This window comes from Antrostomus carolinensis, unplaced genomic scaffold (genome assembly GCF_000700745.2).
Source record: "Antrostomus carolinensis isolate BGI_N321 unplaced genomic scaffold, ASM70074v2 scaffold4503, whole genome shotgun sequence".
NCBI lineage: Eukaryota > Metazoa > Chordata > Aves > Caprimulgiformes > Caprimulgidae > Antrostomus > Antrostomus carolinensis.
Genome location: NW_010304469.1, coordinates 80,124 through 107,545, shown reverse-complemented (window position 1 = coordinate 107,545; position 27,422 = coordinate 80,124). Strand labels below are relative to the sequence as shown.

At 46.2% G+C, this 27,422-nt stretch overlaps 1 protein-coding gene across 1 annotated transcript; it reads right to left on the bottom strand.

Moving 5' to 3' along the window:
• Positions 1-3,916: 3,916 nt before the first annotated feature.
• Positions 3,917-20,959, bottom strand: SVOPL (SVOP like). Its single transcript, XM_029084139.1, has 14 exons — positions 20,881-20,959; positions 19,668-19,759; positions 18,583-18,681; positions 18,074-18,145; positions 17,845-17,969; positions 15,624-15,687; positions 14,014-14,139; positions 12,511-12,639; positions 10,839-10,912; positions 8,913-9,115; positions 7,625-7,736; positions 6,415-6,496; positions 4,519-4,608; positions 3,917-4,135 (listed from the first exon to the last, which is right to left on the bottom strand). The coding sequence occupies exons 1-14, from the start codon at positions 20,957-20,959 to the stop codon at positions 3,917-3,919; spliced, it is 1,566 nt and encodes a 521-aa protein (XP_028939972.1).
• Positions 20,960-27,422: the final 6,463 nt, after the last annotated feature.

Sequence of the window (27,422 nt, the reverse complement as noted above, 5' to 3'; positions counted from 1 at the left end):
ATAACTTTAAAAAAAAAAAAGGAATTTGTTTGAGAGTTTTTAATGGAGGAAGTAAAGGACAATGCTTTGTTTTGCACCATTTTCTCACCACCAGCTCTTGCTGGTATTCCCGTACTGTTTTGTTTAATAGGTGTTTCAAGTTTGATGTACCTCTGTTTATTGCAGTCAACAGCAAAGCCTCGAGGGGAAATGTTTTTACTTGCAACTATCAGTCAGTTTTTGTGTATGTTTAAAGAGGGGGAAAAAAAATCCTTTCTGTCCACAAGCTCTTGTTGTTTTCCCGAATTTCTAAATATGTTGTTGTTAGAATGAAACCAGTGTTGGTATTCACTTGGAAGTACACAAGAGGCAGAGAAAAAAGAAAGATACTGCTTTTCAGCTCTTCCTCTGTCCCTGTTAAAATCACCAGGTGAGGAAAAATTGCCTTTTTTTGTTCTGTCTACTTTCCAAAAGCACTGAAAACAATATAGATGGTTGTTTCTGCCCTCAGAGACTGCAGTTAGAGGAGTACTTGTCTATAATTGCTCCAGCTATTGGTTTATACTTGTCATTTATTTCATCTTAAATGAAAACTGAAATTTTGGGAGAGCAGACAGTCTTTTGGATTAATTGAGCTCTGTTTGTGCCAGAATTTTGCAGATGGAATTGTGAAGACATCGGAGTGTACACAATCCTGTTTTTGGCTTGCTATGTAGCACTGATGTGGTGCCGTAGATAGATCGTTGAAGAGCCTAGATACAAGGGCTGCTTGTGCCTCTCTGCTGTGTACATATGCAGTCAGAAAAAGGCCTTTTTTTTGCTTCTTGCCATGTGAGATGCTACCCACCTGCCTCTGTCACAGGGTGGCACTGCATGCTTAAGTGTAGTGGATGCTTCAAAAGAAGTTGTGTTTACAGCAGGCCTTTGCCGTAGCTTTTGAAATGCCATGATGATTTGGTTGGTTTTCAAGCTGTCCAGAGTAACCATTTATTTATTTCCCCCTGCCTTTTTTTTTTTTTTCCTGAATAAAGTTGCTTGTAGCAGAAGTTTTACCATCCCAGAGTACCAGAAAGAAAGGGAGAGAGGTGAAAGAGTAGAAGAGGACCGTGAGGGAGACCGTTCTAACAAAACAGATGTGATCAGTGCATACTGCAGTAGCACAGACCTAAGAAATAAGAGGCACCACCATTGCAAGACTTTTAAAAATCTAGCAATGCCTAGAAGTCTTAGATACCCTGTCACCACGTTTAACAGTGCTTCCAGAGGAAGGTGCTGTGTATTTCTCCGGACCGTAAGCTGCAAGCATAGATTTATTAGGAGGTTTAGTGCATTTAGAGGTGAAGTTAGACACCTATACAGCTTCACACTCAAGTTGTTCTCCAGTGGAAAATACTGGGGAGAGGAGCATATCTCTCCAGCAATCCAGTTACTTACCTGTCTGCTGTAAGCTGTTTGAAAATGTCTATGTTTAAATAATCCACTGGAAAAATCTGACTCAACTTTCATTTTGTCGTCTTGAATGTCACCCTAAGAATCTTCAGAAATTGCCACTGCAATGAGATTTCAGATGTTAAATACAAGTACTTGAATGCAGATGATATATGCACAAATAGTTGAGGAATGCTGTTTTGTTTTTAAAGGGAAGTACTCTATTCTTTCAAGCTGCTATGGCTAAGACCGTATCTACTTTGTGTATTTCACCCCTCTTTGCCTCAGTCCACTGAATGGTGGCTGTTTTCTGTTTGTGGGGTTTTTTCTGGGTTTTTTTTTTGTTTGGGGGGTGTGTGTGTGTGTGTGTGTGTGTGTGGAATGGCATTGCTAATGGCACTAGTAGTAAAGAGACTCCATCTCACTTCACAGGTCAGGTAGAAAGCATCTTTTTATTGAATTATAAGAAAGGGAATATCCTTGAGAAATTTGCCATTTGTCTATACAAATCATAGCTCTTACACTGTTCAGTTGCAATTTTTTATAATGGAAATGGTATGGAGATGCAATTAACATCAAATGCAGCTCACAGGAAATGACAGATTCCAAAGGTTTATTTTTCTTTCCTACCCAGTCCAACATCAAACACTCACTTTCATTTTACTTGCTAAAAAAGAGAAAGAAAAAAAAAAGACATAAAATTAATAAAATGCACATGAAAACCAAGAGAAATGGATACAGGGGAAAATAATATGCATTTGGATATGTCCCAAAGGTCTCGCCTCTGATAGGCAATCCCCATGACTGCTTTGAGAGTGAACTGATGCTATCCTAATAAACTGAAACAAGAGTAGATATGCTTTTTAAATCTCATTGCCTAGATTTCACAAAAAGTTACTTACATATTTTTTATTTAGTTGGTTTGTTTAGACCTAGTTTTAAAGAACACATCTATAGCCTGAAGCCTTAGGACTAAATATTGCCATGTTAAAAGAGCTTTTACATCATGTATTTAAATTCTTGTATGGATTGGATGACTGTATTGTGTGAGGCCCTTGGACAATACGTTCCACAGTCATCATTCAGCAATCCCTGAATGACCATGTACACAAATGTAGTCTCTGAAATGACCACAAGATAAGAGTTAGGAAGTTGAATTTAAGATCTAATGATGGCTTCTCTGAGTACATGAGTGCTGCAGATTTTTGTATTTCCGTCTTTTTGGCTTGTGCATGTACAGGCCAGCAGCTGGAGCTCCTAACTCTTATTTGTAGCAAGGAGGATAATACAGCCATTTAGTTAAGTCCCCAGGAATCATTACACTCCCATTTATCTCGACCACTGTTAGCCAAAGTCAATCCAACTGTAGCTGAATCAAAGCTCTCCTTTTCTGTCTAAATCAGTTTTAATGAAGTGTTTTTCTTAGTAATTGTTGTAAATCTAACCATTTGAAGGCCTAAGTGGCTTTCTGGTCTCTGCATGGGGTTGAATTTCACCCACAAGGGAATGACCACTTCCTTACTTAAACTTTGATTATATTTTACCCCCCGTCTTTTACAGAATATCATGTAGATGTTTCAGATGGCATAAAAAAATAAAAGACAAGCACTTCTACAAGAAGCAGGAAATGATGAATATAACAGAATCACAGAATATTAGGGATTGGAAGGGACCTCAAAAGATCATCTAGTCCAATATGTTACAGTTCTGAAAACCCGAAGATTAACTGTCCCATGCACCTTAGGGAAACCTTAGAAGATGAGACCCAATCAAGTTAAGTGTGTGTGTGTGTGTGTATATATGTAATATGTGTGTGTTTTTATATATATATATATATATATTTTTTTAAGTCTGGTTCTGAAGCCCACATAGAACAGTTTGATCAAACATCTGTCTTGCTCTAGGCTGCTAAAGAAAGTGGATTATTTAGGCAGTGGTTTATACAGGTAAGACTGCAGAATAACAGGCAGTGTGATGCAGGCATACTGCATGCATGACATGAAAATTTCCATGCTGGTATAGTTAAATCGAGTGGCAGAACTGCTCACCACCTCCTGTAGTTAAACTGGTGCAACTTATGCATGGGAGGCTGTCTGAATTTAAACTTTCCCCCTTAATCTTTGTGCTTAGTGTTTGGGCTGATTAGGAAACAGTAGCCACAAGGGCTTAGCTAACGGGCTGATGTAGTTGGGGCTTTGGACTTGAATTTGATGAAGAAATGGCTTTTGTAGTGTAAGCTATTACTTGTGTATGCAATGCTCTCTCCCTGCAGCACCAGCAGAGCAGAATGTGTGCTCGTGAAGTGGCACCTTCAAGTCAGGACTGGAGATACTAGCAAAGAGAGGCTTGCACTGGCTGAAGCTATCGTGCTTGCCTGAGGTAGCTGGGGCTAGGGCAGGCCTTCTGGTTTGGCTTTTTATGAGAAATTAGCTTTAGGCAACTGGAGGGTCAGTGCTTTAAGCTGCTCAAACAGCAGTTCCTGTGCTTTTCTGTCAGGCCTTATTTTGGCTTATGAACCCTCAGTGGGGTTTGGTTGGATTCTGGCTGAATCATGATCTACTAGTTTCTCAATAGCATTTAGATACACAGGAGCTCCTGGAGTGGTAATACAAACCTGCAGCGCCCTGCCCTTGGTCTCGATGGGCAGTGTGACCGCAGAGATTGCACAGATGACACACACAGATGAGAAGAGGCACAGGGCCCCAATGAAGGAAGCACTCATAAGAACCTGCAGGCAAAAGATCAGCTCAGTGGTATGGGGGACTGGCAGTTAATTATGAATTAAAGAGTGGACAAAGGGTCACAAACACCCGAGAGACTCAACAAAAGAAAAACAGTGTCTTGAATCCTAAGAGCTTTCAGAAAGTACTTTCAGAAAATACTAGCAAGCAAAGCTCTGGGAAAAGATTTTTGCATAATTGCATCTGCCAAAGACCACATGAGTACTCTGTATAAACATCAGGTAAAGAACTAATGAGCTGGGTGGGGTGTAACTGAATATGTCCGTCTTTTTTTTTTCTTTTTTTTTTTTGTGTGAAATTCAGGGGCATCTCAATGTTTGATAGCAATGATGGGCACAATGTTTACCAACTTTATCAAGCATGTTCTTACCTGTGATATAAATGGGGCCACCATAGCTCCAACACGACACAATGACCCACTTGTTCCCATCCCCAGGGCTCGCATTGTGGTGGGATAAACCTAAAACAGGACAGAAAGAAATCACATTAGTGCAACAATAATATGTGTCCTTATTTTTCCTTTTTTATTTTTATTTTTTCTTCAGAGAGACCCATTACATTATCCAAGGCAGCTGGTGGGATAAGATATGAAAAGAAATAAAGGCTACTTTGGATCTTGTTTGTGCCATTACAAATCTGCCAAGTTTTGCCCCAAGTGGAGTTCAGGGCAAGTCAGTCAAAGCTGGATGTGATTTCCCTGCTGTTTGCTGCCACCACCACCTTTCTCCCAGCTGTGCTGGGCAGCTCACATCAAAGTCACAGAGAATAGGCTGTGTGCTAAAGGAAGAATTCAGTTTATATTGCCAGGCCCTGTATCTGGAAAGCAGGAATAAAGGATATTGTCTGCAGCCTTCAAGACTGCCTATTTATTTGTATCAACAGCACTTTTGTTTAGAAGGAGGAAAAAAAACCCAAACAACAACCAAACCAAGCAAAAAACCCAGATCCCAACAAAAAAATCTCCAGGCTTAGAAGAATGTTTTTTGTATTTTTGTGATAGTTGACGTGATATGATATGGAATATCCCATTGGCATACCCAAATACCAATTTAGCTTATTAGTTTAAGTATTCCTCACCCCCTTGGACTTTGTGCTTGTAGACTAACAAAACACAAAGTCCTTCACTTCCAGTGACAATAATACAAACACTGGTTTGTTATCAGTGTCTCTCTCATAACAATTCCCAGGCTGAAAAGCAAAACACAGCACTATTCTAACTACTAAAAACAAACAAACAGGACAGTTTTCTTTTTCACATCTCCCAAACACATGTGCCAGTAAAACACTTAAGCGAAATACATGCTTAACTTAATTAAGTTCTGTTAATATCAGTAGATTTTTAGCAAGTATACTTATGTAAGCCTTTGTTTGAATACCTTACTGGGCCAAACCAATGGAGGTAAATCAAGAGGAGTCCAGGCATGTGGTTGGAAAGGGGATTTCCAAGTTTGGTTTTGATCAGTGATTAACTTGTAAGTAGTATTGATTTATGATATGGCCATTGCAGCAATGGTCTGGACATCAACAGCATTCAATTCAGGAGTATTAAAAGATTAGTAATGAATCAAGACTGGAGCATGCTTAACTATAGTGTGCTGTTAGGAGAAGTATCCAGCCAATCCAGAGGGAGCCGCTGCTGTTTGCTTTTTATCACTTTCCTCAATCTGGAAGGCAATATGTTTAACTCCACACAGTTGTTTTAAAAAAACCCCAAAACAACAAAACCAAAACAACAAAAACAATGCATATTTAAACCACAGAACTCATGCCTCCAAAGTTGTGTGAAGGACAAGCTCTCTGTAGTATTAAAACTATTTGCAGACAAAACACAACAATTTCTATTAAGTGAGAAAATACTTATTAAAAAAAATTTAAAATCCTATACTACATTATTCCCTAAGTGCTGGAAAAGGTTCCTTTCCATGAGAGCCTATTTTCTAACTTTGCAGTGATTGGAGAGGGAAAAGATTGTGGGTTTTGGAAGATTGTGGTACACATCATCCTCAAAAATAACGCTTTGTAGTAGATGACCAACAGGTGGCTCAGTGGAGCATTCATCCCTCTTCCACCTGCTCTAGTCATCTCCAGCTAGTTTTCTGATTCCTTCTCGCTTCTTGCACATGAAAATAGTGTGGCCAGGAAACCAGAGATACTTAATTCAAGGAAGGTGACTCTAACTAGTCAATAAATGTGCCAGCATTCCTGGGTATAGGCAAATGGTCTTTCATGCCCCAGAGCAGCTTAACATGCTTTCAGGAGGACCCACCTCTGCTGTGTAAATGTAGATGGTGTTGAAGTTTGCTGAAACTAAGGCACGCAGCATGAAGAGAAATCCAATCATGCCGATGCTAGAGAGAAAGCCACGTGGAGCAAAGAGTTAGTATCGCTGAACAGTCATTAGCAGAGACACAGCCTAAGACATTCACTGTGCTAAGGTTTTTACCAGCTTAATATAAGGGAAAGCATAAGGAAAAGTTGATTGCTGACAAGTATAATCTTTCTTTAGTCCATTGGCAAGGCATGTTTGACAACAGGCTGTTGCATGTTAGGTTTCCTTTAGGTCAGTGCTGGAGGGAATGATCTGACCAGGACCGTAGTGGCTCAGCTCATGCCTTCAGCATTATGGTCAAGTCTGACTTTCAGCCTACCCTTGCTTTCCATTCCTCTATGGAACAGTTGCAAGTAAGTATGATGGCCATGCTCAGTTTCAGGGAAAACTGAAAACAGTAATAATAGCAGTACAGAGACTGATGCCTTAATGAATGACTGTAAACTTCCTGACGGGGGCTCATTTAGCTTAACGACTATTTTCAGCCTCCCACTCCAGCTACCGAGTTTCAGACAGTCTCTGGGGCCAGTGGCCCATGGGGCCAGCAGCAGGGCTGTACACTGCTGGCCGGGCTACCACCCAGTTGAGAGGAAACTTCAGCTTGAAGCCATCCTGATTTTCAGTAACCATTGAGCTCTGCCAGCTTGAGGGGGGGGGGAAATCTTTCTTACACATCCTCACAAATCAACCTGACAATTACAGCACTCATGGCAGCCTTTCTCTTGATGTCTTGAGCTCCTCTTGAAGTGCCCAACTCTACAAGTTAGAGGAGACATATGTAACATTGCCAAAAATGAAAGAAAGGAGCAGTGGGGAGGGGAGACTGAAAGAAAAATATTACATCTTTCTGGTGGGTGTTGGTCACATCATTTTTAATTTTCTAGACTGCACTAGAAAGCAGCTTATTCTATGCTTAGGGGAAGCTGTGTGGGCTCAGTAATACAAGTGAGTTGCTCTGCTCACTGCTGCACCATGGCATCTCCTGACACAGCTTTCTTGAGAAGCGTGGGGAACCAGTCAGAGGGTTTATTCAGATATACAGGAATTACTGGCCTGACTGGTGACCTGAAAATACCATAGGTACTGCCCTCTTCCCTCAGCATTGCACGCCCAACCCCAAAAAGACCCACATGCTGATCCAGACTACCTTGAGGTGCAGATATTGAGGAGAAGAAAGAATAGCGCTGTACATCCCATGGTGATACACAGGCTCAGGCGTCTTCCGAGAAAATTGATGCCAAGAATGTTCAAAGGGTTTACTGGAGATGAAAAGGAAAACCAGAAAATGTTAGACAACCTAACTGCAATGATTGTCTGTCTTTACAGACCTTATGTAACGTGCCTCAAAAATACCTCTCTGCATCTCCACTGCCTACCAAACGCTCTATAAAATGCACAAACCCTATAATTCTCTTCCTGTACCCAAACCCTGTGATTTGTCCCCTCTCTTTTGTTTGTCCTTCCTCTCAGAGGATGGAGCCTGTCCTTCTCTGCAGTTGGCCTGCTGTCCTGCAGCAGGACACCAGCATGGGTCTTGAGCCATGTGTAACACAGGTAAGGAAGGCACCTGCTGAGTGAACACTGCTGGTTCTGCACCCATTTGCTCTCTCTGGCCATGACTGAGCCAAACACGGTGTCCCAGAGTGTGCCCCATTGAGTCCCACCATGAGCCAGGAGCGAAGCAGGGACCTGAGTGCATCACTGGCCTGTCCCAGCAAACGATCCCTGCAGGATCCAGTATTTGGTCGCTTTGTAGCTCAGTTGCTGGGAGATGAACCAGGGAAATCATTCACCTCTCAGGAGTGTTGCAATACTAGACCCACACAGTGCCAGGTTCTCCCAAGGGTGCCATGTGGGTGCCTTGGGCTGTCCTGCCATCCCCAGTGCTCCCTGGCAGGCAGGAAGCATTTTGGTTTGCTGCAGATTCCCTGGGCACTGAGCTGCCGTTTACTGTGGCACTCAGCACAGGACCTGGGAAGTAGGGCACTTGTGTGGCACATTCAATTACATCAATTCGGTTATTTGCAATCCTTGCTTATTTGTGACTTTCCAAAAAATACGTATGTGGGAATTTGGGAACCTAGGTTCTGGTAAGTTCCTAGTAAGGAGCAATTTCCCCTGGAGTCTAACCAAGGCTGTTGGTACACACTAACTGCAAGGGAGGTCTTTGGCTCTGCTGTTGAAAGGACCTGTGCTGCCATCAGAAGCTGAATTACTCACCTGGGCAGCAATGCCCTCCCTTGCCCCTTGCCTCCAGCTCATGGCCTATGTCCCAGACCTTCATTTGAAGAGCCTGTGCCAGTGTTTGCCAGCAATGTTGAGAGTGTTTCAGCCCCTGGCACGTCACTAAGCACATGCACAGCTAAAAGCTGTGCAGCGAGTATTAGGTGGCTGCAGGAAGGGAAGAGCAGGGCAGGGAGGGGAGAGGAGGTTACATGCAATCTCTCCAGCTGTGCTGATGATCATGGTCTGGTAGGCAGCGGGGCCGAACAAGTGGCAGTGGCAGGGGCTGAGGCTCTCCTCGGAGTCATCACCAGCACCCTGCACGGGTGGTGCCGTGGAGCCACAGACAAGATCCCGCTCCAGTAACTCAGCGCTGGCCAAGATGACACCGTAATAAGCAAAAGCTATGCCAAGCCTGTGGGGGGAAAAACACTGCAGTGAGAGGCGGCAACGACGGGGTCACCTGCTTGCAGAGCAAGAAACAGCACTAAGGGGCAAGCAAAAAGATGAGCTATGAGCTGGGGTGGGGGTCCTCCAAGGAAAAGAGGTGCATGGACATAGGTGGTAGTGGTGTGCCATGCGTGGGGTGAGCAGTGGCTGGAGAGCGTGCCCCTCTGGTCCATTTCCTCACCCAGGGCTGTGAGGTGACACAGTTCCAAACCATTCCTGCCCAGGGGGGCCCTTACGGGGGAGTCTCAACATCAGGCCCCGATGCTTGCAGCTCACATGAAGCAACTATCCAGGTTTTTTTTAGTCCTTATCCTTTCTGCCCAGGGACTTTTGAAAGGAGTTTTCATTAACTGGCTGGAAAGGCTCACATTGCACCCTGGCTGGCTGTCAAAAACACAGCATCGGTGATGGCAGCCTGACTGTGTCATTATCAAGTCATTCAGCATATGCTTAATCGTAAGCAGGTCGAGAAGTAATTTTCACTTTTTTTATCCCCCCTGGCAGTTTCAGAAACAAGCAGCAGAAGCTGGGCTAGAAAACGAGCTGCCTGGGGAGGTGGGGGATGCTCAGGGCATGGGCTTGCTGGGGGAGAATGCAAACCCCAGAACATGCCAGTGACTCCTGGGGGGACTAGGAGAGGAAGGATATTTCACAACACTTATACAAGTTGAGGAGAAAAAAATGTATAAAAAATTCAAGGTCTGACTTAGCATTTTGGATCAATGAGTTCCCACGGACCCATTATTTATACATTTCCATTCCAGACAGCAAAGTCAATGAAACATACATTACATACAGCTACCGGGAACATTGCATATGAAACTCAGCTCTCTCCAATCTTAATCTTCCCTGGCCAGTGGCACTGTTAATGGTTCATGAATTACTGTTGGAGCCCTATTTCAGTGATACACTGGCAAAGGTGGTATATTTATCCTTTTGGGAAGAACAAGTTGACACTAAGGAGGGAAGCAGGGCTGTGGGCACATGGCTAGCACACACCACGGCAGGGTGGGCTCTCTCCTGCAGCTCTCACCTGGCTCCCACCCTACCTCTCCTGAGCTGCCCTGGCCTAAGGAAGGACTCATGGTGCCCTGCACAGTCCTGAATGGCCAGCCTTTTCCTGCTTATGTTAACACCAACTGACACAGGGTGTCTGAGGCATGGTCTGAGATCAGGACAAGCCTGTGGTGGCCCATGACCACACACTCCCCTTCCAGCTGGCAAGGATCTGCAGCCACCTCCTGAGGCAGAAGCGGTGCCTTGTCATGGCAGAGTCAGAGAGAGGCTTCTGCTCCCTGCACACGTTCAACTGAGAACGAGCTGATGAGCAAGAGGGGGGAAGGAAAGGAAAGGAAAGGAAAGGAAAGGAAAGGAAAGGAAAGGAAAGGAAAGGAAAGGAAAGGAAAGGAAAGGAAAGGAAAGGAAAGGAAAGGAAAGGAAAGGAAAGGAAAGGAAAGGAAAGGAAAGGAAAGGAAAGGAAAGGAAAGGAAAGGAAAGGAAAGGAAAGGAAAGGAAAGGAAAGGAAAGGAAAGGAAAGGAAAGGAAAGGAAAGGAAAGGAAAGGAAAGGAAAGGAAAGGAAAGGAAAGGAAAGGAAAGGAAAGGAAAGGAAAGGAAAGGAAAGGAGAAGAGAAGAGAAGAGAAGAGAAGAGAAGAGAAGAGAAGAGAAGAGAAATTGGGTTTTTTTTACCATATGATCCATATCTGCAAAGTGGTTCTGAGGTATTTGGGGTGGATGAGGTCCTTGAATCTTCCTCTCCTATCCTGCAAATCATTTGATAGAAAGAGAAGTTTTTAAAAATGTGTCTTTTATAGAGGGGCGCGTGTTCAGCAGCAGCAGTTGGCACCCCAGGCCCCCGCCCTCGCCCCAGGCTGCCGATGGCTCAGACAGACTGACAGATGGTACAACACCCCATCAGCCCTCCAGAGAGGAAAGCCTCTCTTCCCAAAGGATGCCCACAGGAGGACGTGCTGCAAAGGATGGAGGGGAGGAGAGGAGAACACCCTGAGCACTCCTGGCCCCCACAGAACCCCCCCAGCTCCTGGCATTCTGACCCCAGCATGACCATCATGGTGCTGGAGCGGGACCTGGTTGCTGCTGGGCGGCCAGCACTGCTGGGGCTGTTGGCAGCTTCTGTTGCCCCGTGTGCTGGGGAGAGGGGCCCGGTGTTTGCTGCTCTGCCTGTGGAGCAATTTGTGGCCATGTACGTCTTGCTGGGAGACCTGAAATGCCAGTGAGCAGAGAGACAAGCAGGCACTGGGGTCCCTGCCTGCCCCACTGCACCCCAAAAGCTGTCAGTTGCCCCAGCATCCCACCACCGAGGGGAGATGAGTTCATAGAGAGGGTTTGGATTGCCTTTATTTTTATTTTTCTCATCACTGGTTAAGCCTGAGAGGGTGTACAACTAACAAAACCCCGTCCCACAGCCAATGCGGGTCCATTACATAAATTCAATTAAACTACAGGGAAGCTTTAATCCTAATTAATTCCAATACAATAGCACCATCTTGCATGAATTGCTAAGGACAATGCTTGGTGCCTGTGGGATTGAGTAAGCAGCGAAGAGGTCCAGGAAAGGGACTTAAAAGAGCTGGATAATAAGTTTGATGCCCTGGACAATAATTTTGCCCTACCTACCTCTCTTGGGGGTCAAAGGAGCCACCTGAATGAGTCCTCCCACCCTGCAGTCAGCAGGGCCTGGACTGAGGGTAAGGGGGAGAAGCCAGGCTTCTCCTGCCCCATCTGCAACAAGGATGTTTTTGGGCATTTTGGTCCAGTAGTGATCAACTCCTGAGCTGCTCAGCTGCTTACAGGTAGAAATAGTGGTAGCTGTGAAATAGCCTCTCCTGCTTTGACCTTCTTCTGCTGGTCCACACTCAGGGACCTGGGGTGCTGGGACTTAGCAGACAAGCCTGGCCAGGAGCTAAGAGAAGCCTCTGGGAACTGTGGGTTGACGTCATGACAGGGACCCCTGCAGCCTGAAAGGGATCCCGAGGGGGTGGTCCTAGGTTTCAGGTACAGGGGACACCTCCAGGGGCTGGATGGGCAGTAAGGAAGAAGGCATTTTGCCAGGAGCCCTTTCTGTGGAAAAGGAAGCATACCTTTCTCAGCATGATATTTTTCTGGGTAAACACAAAGAATGCAAAAAAAAAGTAGAAAACTCAATTCCATTTTGGGAGCCAAGATTACTGTCTCTCCAGAAGCAAAATGACATCTTCATCATCACATTCAATAGTTTTTTGGAAAGAAACTGGGCAAGTAGGGGAGGAAAGCAGAGCAAGATCTGCTTGGTGGTCCTGCTCCCTCCCTGAACCCCAGATGCCAGCAGCCCTGGTGTCAGAGTGCTGCGGGCTCGGCTTACCTGGGTGGGCTCCCTCAGCATGCCCTCAGGCATTGCTGCCCCATTCATCACGGCTATCCCTCGCAGTGTGGCCATGGCAGCCGTCACATTTCCCGTGGAGATGTTGTACCGTGCTGACTCTGGGATGAACTGAAAGCAAAGCAGTGTCAGAGAGCCTTTCTGCACCCCTCTGTCCACCCAACCCTGCTCACAGCTTCCCTCACAGCCAGGAGAGAGGCCAGGTTAGCATGGGCACTGCCTGAGCTGGAGCAGCCTTTTGCCCATCCTCCTCCCCAGCCAGCCCTGCCTGTCCCAACTCCCCATACCCAATGTTGGGGGCTCACCCTGCCCAACAAACCCATTTCCTGGTCCAGCTCTCACCGATCTGCTACTGAGATGTTTGTGGTGAGCACTCATGAGAGGTGGAAGCCAAAGATACAGGTTTAACAAAAACAACCCTTCATTAATTGAAATTCTAAAATAGGATGTGGCACGTGTCATGTACTTAAGTAAGAGTCTTGGAAGACTCAAAAAGGCCATTACAAAAAAGGAAGACATGGATGAAATTTAGGAACAAACAAACTCATCACTAGCATTTGCAACGCTCATCCACACTTGGTGCTCCTTCCAAAATAGAATGCCTTTTCATTAAATGATGGCTCTATTAAATTACAAGCAATTACATATGTATCACTGAAATATGAATTAAAGACTCCTTCTTTTTTAAAGGTATGTATACTGACTGTATCTTTTTTTCTTCTAGACTTAAAAATTTTGCTGCCCAAATGGCAAAAATAATCAGGGAAACCAAACATCAAAGTTATATGAGTGGATATTCACAGCAACCTTGCATTTGACTGCTGAGGTAGCACCCCACATGGACTCATGCATTTGTTCAGCTGCAGGAAGGGATTTCACATCTGCATGACTGGCCACAGCTTAGCACTACAGTGCCCGTGAGCACCGTAAGCAGAGTTTTTCTACATCACTTTCCAGAAATAAGATGTTTCTCATGTTCAAGGCTGGTATTTCTGAAGCATGAGTAGACCTGGGGAAGCCATGTTTGGCTCTGACACCCATTTGCTGCTTGAACACTTTATTGAGGCTTCTTTTCTCAGCCCTAGCAAATGTAAAGACTGAAGAGGATATGCTGTGGCCAGCACTAGACTGAAGATATTCCTTGTGATATTTTGCACAACCTGTCTAGTCTGTTTTCCTCTTGATGCCTGGCCCATCACCATGGTCCCTGGGTACCACTGCCAGCCTGGGCACTGGAGCCCAGGATGCTGCAGGGCTGCAGCAGGACAGCAAACCCAAGCCATCTCGCACAGTATGACATCTCCCCAGCAGCTGTTCTGCAGCCCCTGAGGCCATCAGGACCTTCCCAAGACCCTCAGGTGAGGGGGCTGCAGTGGTGAAAGGAGGACACAAGGACAGCCCCAGGCTTGAGGGGGGTGGAGGTGCCTGGGGAGATGCCAAGTTGATGGCAGTGCAGCAGAGGGTGGAGAGAGGCACTCTTCCTACCTTGAACAGCAAGATGAGAAGGATGCCAGGGATGGAGGCGATTCTGATCAGCCACCGCCAGCCAATGGTTGGGTTCACCACCGATGCCAGGCCAATGATTAACAAGGATCCTGCTAACCAAAATACCTTTCCAAGGGAAAGGAAGGGGTTAAAACATGAACACACAGCAACGATTTGTTCAGTTTCTTCCCTTCTGGTCTGGTTCCACAGATAGGTGGGGATTTGTGCTGGGGAGTGCTGTGTTCAAACCCAGCCATCCTGTGGCTGTCTGGGAAGCTGAGCTTGGGTTAAAGGAAAGAGGGAAAGAAAGATGAGGATTTGGGGAGTGATGGCTGAAGGTAGTCTTAATTATCTCCAGATGAAAATAGATAACTTGCTGTGGCTACCATTATACTTAAAGCCATTTCTTTTGTCCTTCCAGTCGCTTCTGTGCTAATGCTCATGCCCCTGAATTTTCCTCTTGTCTACATCTCTGCGGGGAAGCAGCAGACTTAAAAGCACCAAAGGCAAAACCAGGCCAGATTTCCACAGCTGGCAGTTGCTGGGTCTCCAGTGGACTCAATGCCAAGTTATACCAATGGAGAATCTGGGCCCCTGATCTGCAAGTACATTCCTCCCCGAAGTTCACTTGCTGCCATGAGGAGACGCATCCCTTTCCAGGGGACCACCCAAGGGAGCTCAGCCAACACAAAGGACAAACAAATACATAAAAGCCACAGCAAGTTCATGAGTAATCTGTGGGCAGAAATAACAAATTTCTGGGCAGAAATAAAAGATTGTTCTTTTCCATAAACCTTAGTCTTTCTGATGACACTTTGGCAATGAAGCCCTGGAATCAAACAGGCAGTAATGAAAACCAAATTATCCCTGCCACCAAGACCCTATACAAACACTTTTGGTTCAACAATCACATGGATTTTTGTGCTTGATGAGGCCTTTGCATAACATTTGCACATGCAGCAAGTGCCCACTGCAGAAATCTGAAGTAGGCATGTTTGCTGTGGTCTTTGCCCAGCAAGCAGTCACAACCCTCCCAGCACGTCTCAGGACTACTTTGGGACCATCTATGGTAGTCCTATCCCACACAAAACCCTGTACCATCCCTGAGCAGGGACAGGGAGAGACACAGATTAGGACCTCATCTGGGAATCATGTTATTAATAAATTGTTATTGAACAAGTCCAAAGAGAAAAGGGACGAGCCCAGACCCGGAGGGGTCCAGTGGTGCTGCTAGCCCCAGGGCTTGCCAGAAAGCCCATTGGCACTGGCCCTGTTAGAGTAGTCAGCATGGCTATTGATAGGGCAATTGAGAGGCTGGGTATCAGCCATCACTCAAAGTCCCCATGCAATGTTTGGAGCATTCAACTATTTGAGAAGAAATTGCCTCTCTTGTGCAGGCAGCTGCCTGTGTACATCTTTGATAATGCAGAGGCCACGTTCCAGGGCACAGGACACAGGACACAGGACACAGCAGGCATTCGCTCGGACCAAGACGAGCGCAAATACTCTGGAAGAAAGGCTGATGTGCTGGAGACCTGGTTTACAAACAACAGTGGGACAAACCTCCTGGAGCTCAGGGCCAGAAGAAACAGTAACATGCTCACTCTTACCTGAGATAAGGGCAACATGTATCCTCGGTATTTGGTGGGCAAAAATTCTGTTTTTATGATAAGCCTAGCAAAAAAGGAAAAAGAAATGCAGAAATATAGCAACAAAGGGAATTTCTACACTGATCAAGTAGCAGTTCAGCTCAGCTCAGTCAGTGCTGGACGTTGCAGCCCTTAGAAAAGTCCCATCCCTCTTCCACCACTGAGCACCCAGAGACAGGGCATTCTTGCTCAATATGCCTTTCACTCGGGCAGGCACCAAATTACACAGGCAATGGAGATGCATGGCATGAATCCCCTCCAGGCCATGGCTGTAGGATACAGGCAGGCAAACACTGTACTCTGTGAACCAGGAAACCCACAGGAAGGTCCTGTGGAGTGATTGAGGTGTCAGCACGTGTACAGAGGATGTTTGCAGAAGTGGACAATTTTAAATGAATGTTTTTTCCACTAAATAAAGAAAATGGTCTCTTCCACTTTTTATCAAATGGTTGGATAGCCCTTGGGGGAGAGGCTGGCACAGGCGTCTCTCAAGCTCACAGTTGTGAATAATGCTTCCTTAGCTGGAAAGAGAGAGAAGGGGGAGAAACCCCCATTGTATCTTTCTACCTTGGCTATTGAAATGTCTTAGAAAATATGCAATTTCCCCTGCTCATTAGCAGCTTCTGTGGCCAGGGACTGGAGCCCTCCTGCAAGGGAGGCAGGCCTGGGAGCTCAGATGATGCACAACCCAAGCACACGGTGCTTTCTCCTCCCAACAGCACCCATCTTCCTACTGTCCTTCTCTTTGGCAAAGGGCTCTTGGGTCAACATGACCAGCTTTGGGCTTTCCTGCATGGGCAGCAACAAGGCTTTGAGGAACCATGGAAGACGTTGAGTGGTGGTGAGCGAGAAGCTGAACATGAGCAGACAATGTGCGCTTGCAGCCCAGAAGGCCAATAACCGTATCCTGGGCTGCATCAAGAGAAGCGTGTCCAGCAGGTCAAGGGAGGTGATTCTGCCCCTCTACTCCACTCTTGTAAGGCCCCACCTGGAGTGCTGTGTCCAGTTCTGGAGCCCCCAACACAAGAAAGACATGGAGCAGCTAGAACAAGTCCAGGGAAGGGCCACCAGGATGATCCGAGGGCTGGAGCACCTCTCCTAAGAAGACAGGCTGAAAGAGTTGGGGCTGTTCAACCTGAAAAAGAGAAGGCTCCGGGGAGATCTCATAGTGGCCTTCCAGTACCTGAAGGGGCCTACAAGAAAGCTGGGGAAGGACTTTTCATAAGGGCAACTAATGACAAAACAAGGGGAAACGGGTTTAAACTGAAAGAGGGGAGGTTTAGATGAGATATTAGGAAGAAGTTTTTCACTGTGAGGGTGGTGAGATACTGGAACAGGTTGCCCAGAAAAGCTGTGGATACCCCCTCCCTGGAAGTGTTTAAGGCCAGGCTGGATGAGGCTTTGAGCAACCTGGTCTAGTGGAAGGTGTCTCTGCTGATGGCAGGGGGGGTGGAACTAGATGATCTTTAAGGTCCCTTCCAATCCAAACCATTCTATGATTCTATGATTGCATTTGTTTCTCTGAGAGAGTCAAAAGAAATAATTGATTTTTCCAGGCTCCTTGTGAAGTGGTTGTTAATACTGTGAATTTCTCCTCTTCCCCTCCACGTCCCCCTTTCTGCCCCAACAAGGCAATAAGTTTAATTTAAGTGGGAATGTTTTACATCAGTTCAAGAAGAATTTGCTACTTAAACAGAACCGTTGTGACTTTTTTACAAGAAAGTAGCCTGTGCTCGTCTGTTACCTGTCTAATTGTTTTTATAATATATGTGCTTAATAATCCCTCTATCACTTGCTTAATGTAAACCAGCTGCGCCCTCTGTTCCTGAGCTTGGGAGTCCTTGGGAACTGCAATTAAAGTCAATCGACTGGGATTCAGTGGAATTACAGGAACTTATTTTATTTTAAGTTGATGTGGGAATTTGCTCCTCTTTCTACTGTCAGCCCCTGTGGAGGCCCCTTCCCTGCCGCCTCCTCAAGGTCACTGCGCAGCCATGGTTTATCTGGCTCAGCGCAAGGGAAACCAGGCACTCTGCTGGGGTCAGACAAAAGGACCTGAAGGGTCTGTCTTGCTGCAAACTCAGGAACTCAGCCCCGCGGGGTCCATGGGTGCCTCGGCTACCCTCCTTGTGAAGGCTGGCTTGCCCCTGCCTGTGTGGTGAGGAGCGAAGCATGGCCTTACCCTTGCGCGTGGCCGGACACGCCACCACCTACCATGGCCCGCAGGAACACGAACCAGATGTAGGATGGGGCAAACGAGGTCAGCAGGGAGAAATAGGCTGCCCAAAGGAATGAGAGCAGCAGAATCTGCAAAAGGGGCAAAATTAGGGTCATCAAACCATGGGCTTAGCCAGGTGCATGGCTCCCACGGGGCTCAGGAAAAGGACATGCAGCCCCCAGTGCTCACTCACCTTCCAGCGGCCATATCTGTCTGCCAGGAGCCCGAGCACTATGCTGAAGACCATGTAGCCAAAAAACACCATCTAAGGGGAATCGAAACATAGCTGTGGATGGTCCACTCCCATCAGCACCAGGCAGCTCTTCTCTTGGAAATGTGGGTGAGTGGAATGTTTTCCAAGCCACAGGATGAACTGCAGTGCCCAGAACCATGAGTGATAAGTTTCAAGGGTTAACTTCCTCCATGTAGGCACTTACTGCTTCATCTCTCAAAGCTGAAGGTTGGATGGCAAGGACTTTAAAATAAGGAAGTGAGGGCTTGTTTTGGCATTGCAGCTCTGGGTGCAGATGTGTGCTCGCATCAGCTTGCTTTCTACAGTTGTGGTACCGTTCTTGTCCCTGAGAGGAAGCCCTAGGAATTTACTTGGTCCATTGGGAAATGTACTTTACAAAGCCCGTGGTGGTGCCCTGGACAATGCCCACATAGTGGATGACCTGCGTGGGGGGAACACAAGTCACTCACCGTTGTCACTAATGCCACTTGCCAGTCTTGAAGCTGCCACTCACATCGGATGAAAGGGGACACAACAGCTATTAGCATGATCTCCATGGCTTCAGCCACCTTTAGGAATGAGAGTGCACATTAGTAAGAAGGGAAGCCACAAGGAGCCCACAGGGGAAAGTCCCTCAGTCCTACCAAACCTGGAGCCATGGCAGTCCCACCATGTCAAAACAGCCCTGTGAAGGCATAGTGCCTCCATAGTGGTCTGAGCCCTGTGCCTGATCTGCAACATGTGAACACTTGGAAACAAGGAGAGGAGGGGAGAAAGGAGCAGCTAGAAAGCAAGTATCTAGATACACTGTGTATCTAGGGAGGCCGGAAAGACTCATCTTTTGCACATGTGCTAGTGGAAGGTCTTTAACTAACTCTGGAAACCAAGCTGCTTGGTTAGGTACCTGGCTGTGAATTTGGGCTTCTATCACAAAGATGACCTCTTAAAACTGTTTTTTATTTAAAATTTCATTGCTTTATTGGCTGTTTGCCCCAGCAGCTGGCTTCAGTTAAGAAATGAGCCTATCATTTACACATAGCTAGTGGCTTTTACACCTCAGCTGCAGTCACCCTCATGGATATGTCCCCATCTCATCTTTACCCTCAGGCTTTTGCCCCAGTTGCCAGACCAGATACACCATTAACCCAATACCCTGGCCGTTAGGAAATTTTTCAGGTAGCCAAGGGAGAGAGGAGGGCAGCCTTCTTGTGACAGGTTGCACAGGGTTTGGGTGCCTGGGGATGGCATGAAAAATGCAGTTGGGAGGCTGATCTAACCCTCAGGCACTACTGAAGATGTGCCCTGTCAGTGCATCAGGCCAGGCCAGGATGCTCTGGGCCAACCTGCTCAGCTTTGCCCTGAAATAGGTCTGATACCAATTCAAGCTAATGTTGATTTTGGCCAAAGATAACAGCAGAAATCCTGCTTGAGAATGTACATGTGAAAAAATGGGCTACAATATATACCCATGGTGCTTGTGGTTGTTATTGCACAGTAATAAAGAAAATGAGAAGAGCTTTTTTTCAGGCCAGTGCAGATAGCTGCAGACACCTACCCCAGTGCTACCCATGATCAGGAAAAGCAAGATGTGGAACTTCCCAAACCCAATGGTTTCCACGGCTTCTTCCACTGTAAATGTCTTCTGCCCTGAACACCAAAGGGAAAGAAAGAAATACAGAGACTAAAAAACCCCATCAGCAATCAAATTTTACCTTCTCTTTATGAAATGCCAACATTTTTCATGGTACTGTGGGACCGCACCAGGAAAAGGACTGGAAACATCTACCTGTTGTGTGTCCACTGACCAGCCACTGGGCATACTGGTGGCTGGGCACATCAGGGGATTGCTGAAACAGAAGTCAGCAGTGAAGAGAGCAGGCTGGGAATGGAGGAAGAACAGCCTTGTACTGAGTCACCCCAGCTGCTTCAGAAACACCATGGTTGGAACTGCGTCCGGGCAATGCTCTACTCCCTTCCTCTGCCCAAATTGCTCTGAGGCTCAGTCCCTCTGCACCCCTGGGGTATGGGACCAATCCCAGCACCAGCAGCATGATCTGGGGGCTGTCCCACATCCTAGCCTTGCAAGATGAGCACAACCAGGGACTCTGAGCTCAGTTTCATCTCCTAAGCTTTTATTCCTGACTTTTCTCCCCATTTCAGGAGCAAACAAAGCATCTCAAGATCAGGGCTGGGATGGCTCTATAAACAGACCTGGCAGAAAGCTCTCAGTAGATGTATACTTTTAAGCTCTTATTTAGGTAAAGTTATAGCTACATAAATTTTTCTGTCAGGTCATTTATCTCGCAACTAAATAATCTCAAACCCATCAACTTTACCTCTGAAATGGAAAAGAATTTACTGCAAGATTTCAGGAGAAATTTTTGTTGTTGTTGCAGATGCAGAACTTTTCATTTAATGCTTTTCTACATTTTCTTTCACTTTACAATGCTTTTGAAATAGCATATATTTTTCTTTTCAAGAACGAATTATCCACAATGAAAGAATCCATTGATTATAGTTATAATACATTGTTTATACAAAGTGGAGGCCTGGAAGAAAAACCAAGCCAGCCAGTTCTTCCTACCACTGTAGGTAGCAGCCACCAGTCTGGTAGCTGTGATGGGAGAGGAGCAGTATGAAGCTGATGCTTGTGGCTCCATGTACAGAGGTTTTAGGTAGCTGGAGTGCCAGGACTGGGGACCGTCCCTCTACCCTGGCTAAATGAGGAGCCGAATTTCTAATTTCTAGAGCTGCTAATACAAACTTACCTTTTGGGGATTCTTGTCTCTCCATGTGGATTTCCTCCAAGCCAATAGTATTTTCTGCCTCTTTTGGTGCAGTGGCCATCTCAGGTCCTGCTGGGGTCCACCGTCACTGTTGGGCAAGGTCGGGATTTAACTGTGAAACCTCTAGACAGTCACAAAGCCGCCTGAGCAATAAGTCAACAAAGCAGTATCCCATGCTGGAGAAGAAACATTCAGATATCCTCAAACATGTGTTTGTTTCAGTCAGCTATTAGGACATGTCCCTTCTCAGAGTGTTTTTTGTGAAGAATACATGGAAATATCACAAGACAAGTTAGCTGAACTGACAGAGATCTGTCAGTGCATTGCACTGGATGTTTTTAAGGAAAAGGGGCTGCCTTAGGGAAGACTGGAGACCTGCTAACACAAGAGAGCAAGTGACAACTTCCCCAGCCCCGAGGTGAGTGAAATGCAGAAGCAACCAAAAAATGCTGCATCTCCAAGAGCCAAGACATACATGACTGGCAGCAGGTTGCCCTGTTGGAGGCAGAAACTGCCGCCCCTCGGGAGCCAGGGTTGAGTGAGAAGTACAGGTGCTGCACTCTGTGATTGCCCAGCCTTACGAGAGTGTGCACTGACACAGGGCCAGCTGGTAGGAACAGCCCTGCTGAGGAACAGGGTGGCCCAGAATACGCCCTTAACCCTGGGTGCCCCATGATGGTGTGGCCAGGGAGTAGCAGGTACCAACCTCTTCCTCACCCAGCCTGTACCCTGTCAGCACTGCACTTCCCGCTGCAAACCTGATCCTCTGCCTCACCCCCCTGCCATGCTGATCCCCATCCTCTCAGGCCAGCAAGAAACACAGCCACGAGTGCTGGATTGCAACAGGGGAGAGCTGGCTTCCTCCACCAGTGTTTCTGGTTTCCAACACTAGATCTCCTGGCCTGATCACAGTTGCTTTTCCTGGTCAGAAAATCCCATCTTAATGCCAGGGCGGAGATTGAGCACACCGCTTGCTTTAACCCACAAGCTTTCCTGCCGCGTGCTTGCTCAGACACTGGGTCTTAACCCATCTCCAGTTTGACCACACTGTCTCCTTTGATTACCTTCCTTCAGGGGTGCCAGGCTTGGCCCAGGCAGCATTCATGGTCACCCAGCAGTGATCAGGGAGGCTGCAGTAGGGTGTGAGCTTGAGGGAATTAATGACTGAGAGCATCTAACAAGAGATAGAAAATCCCAGCTAAGACAGAGGGCAGCAGGAACACAGAAAGCATGAATTACAGTACTCCCAGGCTGGATACCTTAAAAGCGTTACACTGAAGTACAGTTATAAGGTGGTCATTAAGGCCTAATAGCAGATTAGTTGGTCAGGTTGCATACACTGACCTTGCTTTTACAGATCATTACAGTCCAGCATCCAAGAGGATATGTAAGATATTGCTTACAACAGTCCCTCAGCAGTGTCCTTGGACGCAGCAATAGCTGCCAGCAGCACAGAGTGCCACCAGCTGATCATGCTGGCCACCAGCTAGGGACCTTTCCAAGTGGAACTGGCTCAAGTGCAACAAAACAAGGTGCCTGGAAGAGCTCCTGAGGAGAGGTAAAGCTTTACTGTGCGGCTGAATCACAAAGGGCTTTGCAATAACAAAATCTGGGGACCTGTTTTTCTCCTTTTCTGTTCCTTTATGATTAGAGACCTGCAAACACACTTTGCTCTAAGCCACAATATCATGCCTGTGTCTGGTTAAACAGCTGCTCTCCTCCAAAGCCTGCAGTGGCCATAGCCCAGGGCACTAGCAGGCCAGACTGGAGCATATCCAGGACAAGGATCAAGCCCTGGGCCCTTTCCCACCCATCCTGACGCTGGGATACTCTGCTAATTCTTTTCTGAGAGGCTTAACTGTAAGCCACGTATCACAATTCTGGGAAGTGCTGCAGCTCTTCCAGAAAAGGGGAAGAAACCCTGATCCCTGGTGCTGATGTGCAGGACCCCTGGTGAGGCTCAGGTGCTCAAGCAGAAGGGTGCAGTGCCACCTTCAACACCCCACAGTAGCCAAGACACCCCCAGAGGTGTCATGGTAGCAGATAACACCTATGGGGGACACACACTGCTCTCAAAAAGCAGTGGGTGAGCAGGTGGGATAGCTGCTCTAGCATCTCAAATAACATCAGAAATCTATGTAGGCACCTGCATCCCCCTCTGTCCAGGTATTGGGGCAGCTGGAACAAAATCCACTCAACCATAAACAGAAAAGAAGCCACTGCTCAGGTAAGTCCCTGGCACTGTACGCTCTGTTCTAGAGTTTATGTCCAAAAGACAGAAATTTAGATACAACACTTCAGTAAACCTCCTAACGGTTCCTACTGAACCCACTGTTCGCTTATCCCAAAGCTTTGCAGCCCTGTTAGCCGTGATGGAGTAGCTAGTATCTATCATGCCTCTTTGGGGAGTTACAAGTTTCCTGCTCCTTGTAAATCCCACTGAAACTATTAAATGCCAATTACATGAGCCAAAAGAACAGCAGTGACAGAGCTGCTGCTGGCAGGGAAAATAGCAATCCTCCATCTGAAGGGAACAAACAAGAGTGCAGTGAAACTGCTGCTAGGACCTGTCAGGAAGGATGCCATGACCCCACGTTGGAGGGCTGTGAGGCCACAAAGGGCACACAATACGCAATGCTACACATGAGACGAGCTGGGAATTTTGTCAGTAAATTCAGAGAGCTTCTGTACATGACATAGGAATGATCAGATACCCCCACTATTAAGCCAAGGCTTGATTTATTATTTTTTTTCTTTCTTACCTCTGCAGTGTCTCAGGCACAGAGGAGCAGACCTTTCCTCTTTTCTAGCTGTTTCTTTCTCTTCTGTTATTTTCTTTTTACGGCATTAGTGGTGCTGTGGGTTTGAGACCCAGCTGCTGAGGGTCAGGTTTCCTCCTTGCTGGGCATAGGCAGGTCCGTCTCCACCCGCCTCCACCGCCCAGAAATAGGTGCTGCAGGTGGAATGCCCCAGTGCTGACCTATGCTGGTCCTGTGGCACTTACAGGTCCCCCACAGGAGCTGCCCACCACGAGTGATAGTGCTTGTCCATCCCTTCTTGTGGGGACAACCCCAGGGAGATTGGAGGGAGGGCGCTGGGGATACACCTCTATTGCAACACCAACAAGATTTTAGCTGATAGGTTCCAGGGACACGTCCTGCAGCACCAGTAACTATGTAAGGTGGCTTTGTCATCCCCTGAAAACCCATGAGCAGTGGCCGGGCACTGCAGCCACCAGCACCCTTTAGGCCAAGTGAAGCCATCTCAGGTACCAGCACCATGAAAAAAATAAGGCCAGTTCATCTGCTTCATCTTTCTAAATTTGCTAACAAAGTACCAAACTGCAGGGAGCATTCGTGGTTTAGAACTGCCACAGTGATCCTGACCTTACCATGCAGAGAAGCTCAGGGCTACAGGTTGTGTTGGCCAGTGAATCTGAGCTATGATAACTGTGTGCTCTTGACTAGGAGTGTGTATGTCAACCTTTACTACTCCAGTGTGTCGGCATTGAAGGCCAGTGAAGATGCTGGGACGCTTTTTGTCTCTCTCTCACGAGGTTTCCCAAAATCCTTCTGTTTTGAAATACATATACTGAGCTGACAGCAATTCTGCAATATTTTTATCAAAGTGTGTAACTAATTCCCACATTGAATCTCATGTTTCCAAGCATTAGAAAGACATTTGTTACCAGCTGACATTTGCTACCAGCCAACATACGCTATTTCACAGCCTTATTTTACATCATCTTCCTAGAAATATCTAATATTCAGCTACAGATTTTATTGGCATCTGATGAATGAGATGCATGATCCAGGCTGCCAGATCCATACTGTTAGGTTTTCATTGCAAAAAAATCAGACAGTGGGTGTGCAATCACAGGAGAGTGCAGATGTTTCAGCATTCCAGCTTCCCAACACAGAAGGAAAAAAATGACCAAAATACCAGTGAAATTCTCAGCCACAAAGATGTGCTTTCAGACCCAGGTGTCTGGGATTGAACAAAGGGATATAATGTCTATTAAATTTTTTAACCACCTTGTGATATTTTAGTTATTTGCCACAGAAATGCAAAGACTGGTCAGAGTGAAGCATGAATGGAAATGTCTCCATGTGTGAAAGCTCCAGGACAAACAAAAGAGTGAGGGTAAGAAGAAAGGTCCCCATACACCTTTCTACCAATGAGATGAGCTTTGAATCCAGAACCATCTGTTTCTCCCTAGGCATCAATCCCAAGTCCACTCTGGAGTGGCATGCTGAGGTCCTGACTTAGGAAGAGTTCCCAGTCAAGTGATAACAAGTCACAACTACTCCAGCAATGGGTAAAGTTCAGATAAAGATACCGAGGTGATATGCCAAGGTCTACTAGTCCATAACAGTGGTCTCTGCTAGATCTGACCACATCTGGTGGGCACATTCAACAAAACCAGCTAGAAAACATGGTCCCATTCAGCTTAGCAGCTGTGCAGGGGAACAGGCAGTCACTGCTCTGCTCCAAAATTCACCTCATCTTCTGCAGAAAAGCCTTTTAAAAACAAGGCACTCTCTGGAACTTTTCTGGGTTTTTAAAGAAGTCTTAAAAACAACCCAGATGAAAGCCAGGGTCCTCCTCAAAGTGTATAAGAACAACCCTGCCTTTCAGCAATCTTTCATCTGAATGCTCCCTGATTATAAGTGGGCTTGGTCCTCTTGTGGAGTGGGGAAGTGCTGTCCCCGTATCACAAATGCTCAAGTGAGCCACAGGCTCTGCTGCATTATTCCACTGGGCACAGAAAGGGAGAGCTGAATACAGACTTAAGGCAAATGTTTGAATTGCTGTTCACTATGGTAAACAACAGACCATCTTGGCACCTGCAGAATTCACAGGATAACTCGTTTTTCTTGCTTAAAACGTAAACCTCAGACAAAAAGCAAAACACCAACAAGCTCTAAAAGGAACAGGTATCCTGTTTCAGGTAATCACCTTGAAGGGTGCAATAAAGGTAAAATATGTGTTTGTGCAGAAAATCCACCCACTGTTTCATAAAGAAAATTGTTTTCTCTGTATTTGGTAATCACAGAATGTAGTTTGGCCTTTCTTGCTTCAAGACAGCTTGTCTGCTGAATAGGAATAAACAAAACAGGCTGGAAGGAAGAAACAAAAGTTCTGTGCCTACACTGAGCAATGTGACACCAGCTGCATTCATGTCCATGTGGTTTTTGCCTGTACCACAGGTTACCCTTGCTGGAATAACTGGTAGCACAAGGCCACGTGTGGGTCACGGACACACTCCTGTGCCCACCTCTTCTCAGCTCTAGCCACGGTTTCAAACCCAAGCTATTGTTAAAAGGGAAGAAAACTTGTGTCTTTGTTGGTAACTGGCGCCCAACACCAGTATGGCTTCTTGAGACCACAAGGGAAAACTGGAACAACTGTTTTGCCCAGGGCAGTATTTTCTCCTTGGTCACTGTAGCAGGAAGGTGGATCTTAAGTCTGACTATTGCAGACTCATGGCCTGTGATGACTATTTCACTATGTGTCCTGCTGGGAACACTCCCAGGTAGGTTTCTCTGGTGGAGTTGGATATCAAGGGTGTGAGGTTTGAAAATAGGGCTTGTTTGGTCACACTGTCAGCTCCAAATCCATTGGTGTGCTGTGTTGGGATTTTACATCCTCCATGGTTAAAAAAAATAGCCTGTTAGGATTAACACTATTCAATTTGAAAGATTAGTAATTAATGAACATTTAGGAAAGATCACAGTACATCAGTACTTCAAATTCATCTCAATTGTTTTGATTCCTCTCTTCTTTCTGTTCATTAGGTATTAGCATTTCTACACCGTCTGCTTTAACAACCCGTCTTGAAAAATACAGCACAGGGGGAGTCATCTTAAGTCTCCAGTGAGAAACAAGTCAATAGAGAGAAATAAATTGGCTGCCAATGTGGAAACTGGCACACTCTTTTGTTTACACAGCTCAAAACTAACACTTTTGTTAAGTGATGACGTGTGCAAACTTCTGTAATCCAGTGCTGTCAAACCCTGGAGCAAATCAGATAAAAAGAGGGTTGTTGTAGTAAAGCATGTAGAAAATTGCAAGCCTGCAATATGATCTGTCTTTGAGCTGGTTTGTATTGTGTGCTAAATGAAGGGCTGCAATCTTATAAGGGACTTAATTGTTGTCATATGATCAACCACAGCTTGAAACAACAGCCGAAACATATTTTCCTTGGAAAGAAATATGCCACAAAGACAAGGCAGCAAATGGAGCAAAACACGTGAGCTGATTATTAATAACCAATTTAATTCAAAAGCTGGATCTCCTCTTTTCAACCAAGCAGTAGCCAGCTGACCTGATCAAAAGCTGAGGACCAGGTACTTGGCAAAGACATCAGTGGAGACAGCCAATGGTCCAGCCAGCCTGGCCAATGCAGTTCAGGTCTCAGCTGATACAGCAGCATATGTGAATGCAGCTAGGACATTTTCATCTACAGTTGCTCTTCTTTCAAGGGTCATATCCCATTCTGTTTCATCTCATATACCCTACTC